This window comes from Arachis hypogaea, chromosome 11 (genome assembly GCF_003086295.3).
Source record: "Arachis hypogaea cultivar Tifrunner chromosome 11, arahy.Tifrunner.gnm2.J5K5, whole genome shotgun sequence".
Classification (NCBI taxonomy): domain Eukaryota; kingdom Viridiplantae; phylum Streptophyta; class Magnoliopsida; order Fabales; family Fabaceae; genus Arachis; species Arachis hypogaea.
Window position 1 is genome coordinate 18,984,709 of NC_092046.1, and position 9,811 is coordinate 18,994,519.

Here is a 9,811-nt window from a genome sequence, read left to right on the forward strand (position 1 = left end):
TCCAAGTTCAAGTGGTATCTCTGGCAAGAATGCAATCATTTAAGCTTGTCATCGTGGGACGTGAGAGTGGCAGTTGTCAATTTGTCATAAATAATAAGGGTAGATTGCTAGAATTTTTATATGTATATATAGCACTGTATTGATAGAATTAAATGTAAAATTTTTTTCACTCAATTTGAATGAGTATTAACCTAGATAAATTGTGCTCGATCACAATTACATCTGAATTCATAGGCTTTTGTGAGAGCTTTATTTTAAAATCTTAATGGAGTACCGGAAAATAACACCTTAGTCAAGTCTCTGTTTTTTACTATATCAAACAAAAACGGTTCACAGAGGTATATGGATCAACCTCAACAGCAATCCTAGGCAACCCATTTTTGCCTTATATAAATCTTCATTTAAATACTTCAAAAAATATTCTTTAAAATGCAAAGCGTAGTAGAAGAATATCCGTTCGTTATAGATTTCCTAATAAAAAATGTTACTTGATGGGTTATTAGTCGCCCCTGAATTGCTGAAGTGGAATATAGATAAAGAAGTAATCAAACTTCTAGGTAGAATTTCTTTAAAATTAGAGTATTTTATTAGTTTTTATAATTTTTTAAATTTATAATAAAAAATTTTTATATTAACTTATTTTTATCAGTAAATTACAAAAATATTTTTATTCATCTTATATCACTAGTGAATATATTGCATCTCAGCATATTCAATTAAGTTAAACGTTTTTGAAATGACAATAATATAATTATATATTTAAAAATAGTGTAAGCACTTAATTAAAAATTTTTGAAATATAAAAGCTCAATTATAAATTTTATAAAATTATTGGGACTAATAGAATATAATTTAACTTTTTCTTAAATAATATTGCCAAGAGATAGTATTATTCTGCTTAAAAAGTTACCAATGTGGTTCCATTTGCAGGCAAAAAAGCCCCCACTCTAAGTTGAGCGAACTTGAAGGCATATTTAAAAGAAGAACTACATTGGAAATCTTATTTGTGTAACAATATGCAACAAGCTAAGAAAATGATATAGTTTTTTGTTAACAAAAAAGTTACATACGAATGCTAAGAAAAAGCCACTGGGCTTTATTCTATATTATCTTCTCACCTGTCTCTCCTCTACCAGCCATAATACCCATACTTGTTTTAATTTAGAAGTGGAATTAAATTAAAGTGGTCAAAGAACGTAGTAGGTTGCCTCCTCCAGCAAGGTCGAAAACTTTAGATGTTCATGTCTGAAGGATCATGCTATATGCTTCGTAAACACAGTTTTAAATTAAATTGCGGCCTTAATTTTGTGGTTGCAGTTACATTAGGATCGCATCAGATTGTATCAAACTTGCAGTAGTGATATAATTCAAGTATCAAACAAAAAAACCAAAAAGAAATAATAATAATAATAATAATAATAATAATAATAATAATAATAATAATAATAATAATAATAATAATACAGTAACAGACATTACAAAAATTATAATGTCGGCAATTGCAAATTGTAATAACTGTAATTGCGGTACTAATATATTTATTAATTTATTGTTTTATTAAATAATGTAATAATAATAAAGATGAGATAAATATGTGTGATAATAATAAATTATAAATACACTAAAAATTAAATTTTTTCAGGATTTGTTTTAGAAAGCAAAAATTAATTTAATTATCTGCTATTTAATAAGCAAATAATCCTTTTTTACCATTGTTCTTTTTAGGTAATATTTGGTATTGAGTACTAGCTAGGAGCGAGATTGAAATATTAAGACTCAATATTATATATTTGATGGCCAAAATAAAATTAAAACTAAAATTTTAGTTTTAAAACAATTTTAATTTTTAGACACAATTTCAGTCCCTTTAATTAGTACTTCTAAAAAATAGAAATACAAAAGATTAAAATTTAAAAAAAAAAGAGACTAAAATTTAACTAATAATTTCTTTTAAAAATACCCTCAATCCAAATTAATAATTCCAAATTTATCTTTCTTCAGTTCTTCTCATCTCTTAGAAGTATCATCGTTGTTGCCGTACCCAGTACCCAAGAACACCATCGAAGAATCAAACTTGAAGTTGCTGTCTTGCCGTCGCCGCCGCCAAGACCATCACAATTTCGTAGTCGTACCCACCGTCGTTGTCTTCTATCACTTTCTGACTCACGACGCCTCATTTTTCAGCCTTATCCACTCACTTTCTACATTCTCCCTCACTCCCTCACTCAAACACTCATCGCAGTAGTCATGAAACAACGACAGTCAACAAAGATCATCACTCCCCTCGCTGGCTCCCTTGCCTCGTCCCACCGCCATCAGTCTCTGCTTTCTTAGCGGTCCGCACCTCTGCCTCCTCCATCCTAACTCATTGAATTTTGTGCTCGTGTGGCCTTTCCTCTTCGTAGCGCCCTACTTTTTTGTCGGTAGCCTATTTCTGCTTCTACGTCTAGTTCTGCTTCCAAAGTACAACCCAAACAGTGAGAGAAAAAATAAAGTGAGAAGAAATGAGGGACGTACATGAATGGAAGTAGGACTAGAAATGAATCAAGTCAGTTCGTGAGTCAGCTCGAATTCCACTCGTTAATAACTCGATAAGCTGAACTTCTGAGTTAATGATGAGCCGAGCTTGAGTCTGGAATTGAGCTCCTAAATTAAATGAGTCGAACTTGAGTTTGGATAAGGTCAGCTTATTAATTCGTGAGTTGGTTCGATTATATATATATAACATATCCTATATACATCTAGTTTATACTTTTAATATTATATATATACATATAAAATAATAATATATAATTTACATAGGTTTAATTATTCTGTTAGTCCCTATAGTTTTGCGAAATTTTCAATTAGGTCCCTATACTTTTTTTCTTTTTAATTGGTTCCCTGCACCAAATTTTTTTTCCAATTAGGTCCCTCTTGGTAGTAATTGGCTTAATTGTATAGGGAGTCAACTAAAAAAAAAATTGGTGCAGGGACTCAAATAAAAGGAAAAAAAAGTATAGGGACTCAATTGAAAAAAAAAATTAGTGCAGGGACCCAATTAAAAGGAAAAAAGGTATAGAAACCTAATTGAAAATTTCGCGCAAGTATAGGGATCAACAGAGTAATTAAACCTTTTACATATATCAATATTTTTATTTAAAATTTTATAATTATTTTTTATATGATTTTGATGTAGGACATAAATAAAAAATTCATAATTAATATACACAATATATAAAATTAATATATATAAGTTATAATTTATTAATATAAAATTATAGATTATGTTTCTATTATTTAAGCCAGCTTGTGAGTTCGAGTCGACTCATGAGTTTTCAATTAGCCAAATTTGAGTTTAAGAAATAGACTCGATTGTTAATGAGTTGAGCCGTGAGCCAAATTCAATTTTCGTGAGCTAAACTTGAATTTGATTTAGCTCGACTTAACTCGACTCACTGTCAACACTAAATAAAAAGAAGTGACTATGAAGAGACAATGAAAATTTATTTTATTTTTTTTAATTAATAAAAATATTTTAATAATCTTTTAACTTTTATATTTATCTTAAATTTTTATATTAAATATAATATAAAAATTTAATTTAATTTTTGTCTCTCTCAATTTGAGTCTTTGAATCTCTATCTTTCTTTCAAATATAGGCTTAATTCCTCTCTTTGACGAAGAATAGTCTAGAAGAAGCAATAAAACAAAAAGATGAGATATGGAGAAGCCAAGCCACATGTCTAGTGCGAGTGCAAAACCATGTGAGCTATTCCACTACAGTCCGCAACACACACCAACTGAGATGAGGTTTTAATTTGTTTATTTATTATGTAATACATATTTATAAGCACTACAAGGAAAAGACGCAATCTATGGTACATTGAATCTTTTCTAATATATAAACACTGTCACGATCACCAATAAAATTCTTTCTAAAGATAATCACAATTTTTTAAATAGAAATACAAAAGGATAATACAAAAATTTATTTTTCAAGAAAAATATAAAATAATTTAAAAGTAAGAACACAATGTTTTTAATAAAATAAATAAAAAATACAAAAAATTATTATTGATGATAAACACAAAAAATTGCAATGATAAACACTGCACAAAGCTTAAAGAACCACGTGGAGGGTAGATAACACAACTTAATGAACGTATATTTTGATAAAATTCCTAATTTAAGTTGAAATTCAAACAACAAACAACGACAAACTATCAATCTCTAAAAACATAGATATCTCCTTACTAATAATTACTGAAACCTCCCTTCAGTTGTTCTTTCTATATTTGGCCCATATCTCCTTAATATAGTATTTTGAGTTCATAAGTTTCAATTCTTCTGACATTATTATTCTGTACCCTATAATTCCATGTTTTTCTAAATTATAGATTTTATAAATAAATATTCAAAAATGTATATGATGCAGCAACAAAAACAAATAATATAATATAAAAGAGATTAAATATTTATGATTCGACTATTATAAATCCAACATCATAAATCGGCATTATTATTCATAATTCGGCATTATTTACATTATTATTCAGAAAGCTGACGTTATAGTTCGACATTATAGTCATTAATCGGCAATTAACGTCATTAATCAGCTACTTACGTTACAACTCAGCTTAACGGACTGTTTTCAATTGTGAAACGTCCAACCTAACATCTCACCCTTATTATTGCTCTTTAATACAGGCAATAAAACATAAGCATAACCGACTTGTACATAGCCACCCATAAAATGTATGATCTTCCATCCTAAAAGGATACACATTGAATTCTCAATACTTACTTAAACTTCGGATTGCCTTTGCAAGTACACTCCCCCCTGTTTCTTACTCAAAGCTCTATGCGATTGGACATCCTCTTGGAGTAAAGCTCGGATTACCACAAAGCTCAAAGGTCGACACCGAAGATAAAAACTCGGCGTCGATTCCCAGAGACCGAGCTCTCCCTTGCTCCAGGTATCCATACAAGAACAATTGGCGCCCACCGTGGGGTTGAGAATATAATCCATTCCATATATCATCGGCCTCGAGGTTCTCGCCTGAGTCATGGCTGAACGACTTCCACCCACGCCATCTGAACTCCTCCAGATGGTGACCGAGTTACAGTAAGCCAATCAGCGCATGACCGAGGAGAACCAAAGAATGGCACAGCAAATTGCCAACTTGAATAACACCCAAATCGAAAACAACAATGATCGGCAAGAACGAACAGAAGAAGCTGAGCAGCAGTCAGGGCCAACACACGTCTCAGACACTGCTCGGCAGGAAGAGGAGCAACCTGAGCATAATGAGGAAGCTCAGCAAGACAACGAGAATGACGATCACGAAAGCTCCCCTGGACCATTCACGACCAAGGTGATGAACTTCGTGCTACCCCGGAGGTTTACTCTGTCGACCACCCTAACTCCCTATGATGGGTTAGGCGATCCGAAGAAATACATCAAGAAGTTCACCTCCATAATGATAGTAAACGGTGCATCTGATAGAGTTTTGTGTCGTTGCTTTCCATCTTATTTAGATGGCCCTGCACTTGATTGGTTTTGTTCTTTGCCTGCAGGTTCTATTTCTCGATTTCGAGACATATCAAAGCTCTTTGAGGAGCACTTTGCTGGATCGGCCATCTACCTACATGACTCCGATTACCTGAACATAATCAAGCAAGGCCAGCACGAAAGCCTCAAGGACTACATGACGCGCTTCACAAAGATAGCCATAAGTATACCCGACCTCCATCCCGAGGTGGAACTACACGCCATAAAAAGCGGATTGCGACCAGGAAAATTTCAGGAAACTATTGTTGTGGCCAAACCTAAGACTATGGCCGAGTTCCGCGAAAAGGAAAAAGGACAGATCGACATCGAGGAACTCCGGCAAGCTCGGAAAACAGAAAAGTCTCATTACAGAGACGACGCCAAAACTCGAGACAAAAAGAAGAACTTCAAACCGACTTCGCGATATGAGTCCTACACTCAATTCAACACTAAGCGCGACGATATCATCAAGGAAATCTTGAATTCAAAATTAATCAAGCCAACAAGAAAAGCCGGCAGTTACCCAGATTCAAATGGCACGGATCGATCAACATACTACTCTTTCCACCAGAAGCACGGACACACTACCAACGACTGTGTTATCGCCAAAGACCTACTAGAGTGACTAGTTCGGCAAGGTCACTTGGACAAATACATCGGCGGCCACATACAGCGGCGAGCACCCCCCTCTGGAGACCAAAGCTCGGCCACACAACATGGCCGAGATAAAGACCGACCGAACAACAACCATCCCGAACAACGCACACGTATATTAACTGTATTTCCGGAGGTTTTGCAGGTGGAGGAGCCACAAGCTCGGCAAGAAAGAGATTTTACCGAGCTATGCTTTCCATCAATGCCGATCAAATTCAACAGTAGACACTACCACACTCCCCGCAAATAACATTCTAGACAGCCGATCATAATAACAATATAGCAAATCTCGATGACCCGGTCGTAATCTCCCTGCAACTCGGAAATTTCCTAGTAAAAATGGTATTGCTAGACCCTGGGAGCAGTGCCGATGTCCTATTTTACATTCCAGAAGATGAAATTGAGCAGCAACATCCTCCAACCTTCTACTGGAGACCTGGTAGGTTTCTCAGATGAGCGAGTCCCGGTTATGGGCTCTGTGTGGTTACAAACCACACTCGGTGAGTTTTCCTCGTCAAAAACTTCAGGCATTCAATACTTAGTTGTTGATTGCTTCAGTCCTTACAATTTAATACTTGGCCGACCTTTCTTAAATAGGTTCGGCGCTATAGTATCTACAATTCATCTTTGTGTTAAGTTTTCTTTGCAGGATAACACAATTGCAACCATTCACAGTGATGCCCGAGAAGCCAGGGAGTGCTACAACAATAGTCTCAAAAGACCTAACCAAAATACAAAAGCCCATGTTCACAACATCGGCACCATAAATGACCAACAAATGCTGGCCGACCTTGATCCCAGAGCGGGAACATTGGAAAGGCCAACCCCAACAGAAGACCTGCATAAAATCTATTTCACAGAAAGCACGAACAAATTCACATACGTCGGTTCAACATTATCCTCAGAAGAAAAATCCTCATTCCGAGTATTCTTACAGCAAAATTCCGACCTGTTCGCTTGGACCCCAGCTGATATGCCAGGCATTGATCCATCCATCATATCGCACAAGTTGGCATTAGATCCATCTGTCTGACCCGTAGCACAGAAAAAGAGAAATCTCGGCCATGACTGAAAACAAGCTTCCCTAGAAGAAACCAAGAAGCTCATCCACGTGGGCTTCATCCGAGAAATCAGATTCACAACATGGCTGGCGAATGTCATCATGGTTAAAAAACATAACGTTAAATGGCGCATGTGTGTTAATTTCACCGATCTCAATAAAGCATGCCCCAAAGATTCATATCCTTTACCCTCTATTGATTGCTTAGTTGATAATGCCTCTGGTTATGAAAAACTCAGCTTTATGGATGCATATTCTGGCTATAACCAGATCCAAATGCATCCATCTGATCAAAATAAGACAGCCTTCATTACTGAATATGGAAACTATTGTTATAAAGTCATGCCATTTGGTCTTAAGAACACAGGTGCAACATATCAACGCCTAATGGACAAAGTCTTCGCCAAACAGATAGGCAGAAATATTGAGGTCTACGTGGACGATATGGTCGCCAAGACTAAGATCGGAAACAATCACCTTGATGACCTCGTAGAAATCTTCGGACAGCTAAAAAAATACAACATGTGGTTAAATCCCGAAAAGTGCGCATTTGGGGTTCAGAGCAGTAAATTCCTCGGCTTCATGCTCACTAGCTGAGGTATTGAGGCAAATCCAGAAAAATGCGAGCTATTTTAGACATGACAATTCCACACACCATCAAGGAAGTCCAGCGGCTAACAGGGAGACTTGCTGCACTCTCTAGATTCTTACCTTGCCTAGCTTCTAAATCTTTATGTTTTTTCCAAACTTTAAAAAAGAAAAAAGCTTTACAATGGACTGATGACTGTGAACAAGCATTCACAACCATCAAAGAAACTCTTTTAAAACCACCAATTTTACAAACCCCCTTACAAGGAAAACCATTATTCTTATATTTATCTATCACTAACTGGGCTATAAGCTCCGCTCTTATTGCAGAAAGGGAAAAGAAACAGTTCCCGATCTATTTTACCAGCAAAACATTACAGAATACCGAGCTTCGATATCCGAGCATTGAGAAACTTTCCCTAGCCCTTGTCTTCTCATCCAGAAGACTCCGACCATATTTTCAGAGTCATGAAATCTATGTTTGGACAGATCATCCTTTGCGGCAAGTCCTTCAAAAACCTGAGCTGGCTGGCCGACTAGTCAAATGGTCGGTGGGACTATCAGAATTTGACATCAAGTACGAAGGCCGAGCATCCATCAAATCTCAGTTTTTGGCTGACTTTATCGCCGAATTCTCGGTACCAAGTACAACTGAAGACTACATCGAATGGTCTTTATACGTTGATGGGTCCTCGAACCCACAAGGGTGTGGAGCAGGTATCATTCTTGATGACAGCCATGGCAACGTCATCGAACATTCCCTCAATTTTTCCTTTAAAGCAAGCAACAATCAAAGTGAGTATGAAGCGCTAATTGCTGGCCTTAGACTCGCTGCCGACCTAAATATCACCGAACTTAAGGTATATTGCGACTCCTTACTTATTGTCCAGCAGGTAAACAGCTTATACCAAGTAAAGGACCCTTTACTTTCTAAATACCTGGATATCGTACAAAATTTACTTTCAAAAATTTTCTAAATATGAAATACAGCACATACCAAGGGAGAGTAATGGCCGAGCTGACATTCTGTCTAAACTCGCCAGCACTCAACCAAATGGGTCATCACTTTATCAGTCAACACTGCCCAAGCCAAGCATTGAACTAACACAAATCTTAAGTGTAACACAGGAAGCAGATTGGAGATCTCCATATATACAGCATCTCCAGACAGGGATCTTGCCAGGCGACGTCGAAAATTCTCGACACTTCCGCCGACAAGCCTCCTTTTTTACAATCTATAATAATTGCCTATATAGACGAGGATTCTCTCGTCCATTACTTAAATGTCTTTGCAGAACAGAAGCCGAACTTGCACTTGCTGAGGCACATGAAGGGATCTGTGGTACACACCTCAGAGCCTAAAGTCTGTCTTCAAAAATCCTCAGAGCTGGATTATATTGGCCGACAATACGACAGAATTGTCAAGCAAAAGTTAAAAGCTATAACAACTGCCAGAAACACAGTCCGATCACACATCTCCCGGCCGAACTCCTACACTGTTCCGAGGTAAGTTGGCCGTTCAACCAATGGGGCATAGATATCCTCAGCCTTTTCCCCACAACAGCAAGTCAGGTAAAATTCCTAGTTGTAGCAATTGATTATTTTTTCAAATGGATAGAGGCACAACCTCTAGCCAAGATTACATCACAACAAATGCTTTTCTTTGCCTGGAAATATATTATTTGTCGATTCGGCACTCCTCGGCACATTATCACAGATAATGGTCGCCAGTTTGCCGATCAAAAATTCACATCCTTCTTGCAGAACTTGAAAATCAAACAACACTTTTCATCAGTAGAGCACCCACAAACAAATGGGTTAGCTGAAGCTGCAAATAAAGTAATAATACACGCTCTAAGAAAGAAACTAGATGAAGCAAAAGGCCTCTAGGCCGAGCTTATCCCAGAGATCATATGGGGATACAACACCACTGTCCACTCAACAACAAAGGAGACACCCTTCCGGCTAGTCTACGG

General features: G+C 36.5%; 1 protein-coding gene across 1 annotated transcript; it reads left to right on the forward strand.

The window, feature by feature from the left end:
• The first annotated feature begins 5,123 nt into the window (after nucleotides 1-5,123).
• On the forward strand, nucleotides 5,124-6,158 carry LOC112721092 (uncharacterized). The gene has a single exon (XM_025772165.1). It carries the CDS (start codon nucleotides 5,124-5,126, stop codon nucleotides 6,156-6,158), a length of 1,035 nt encoding a protein of 344 aa, XP_025627950.1.
• Nucleotides 6,159-9,811: the final 3,653 nt, after the last annotated feature.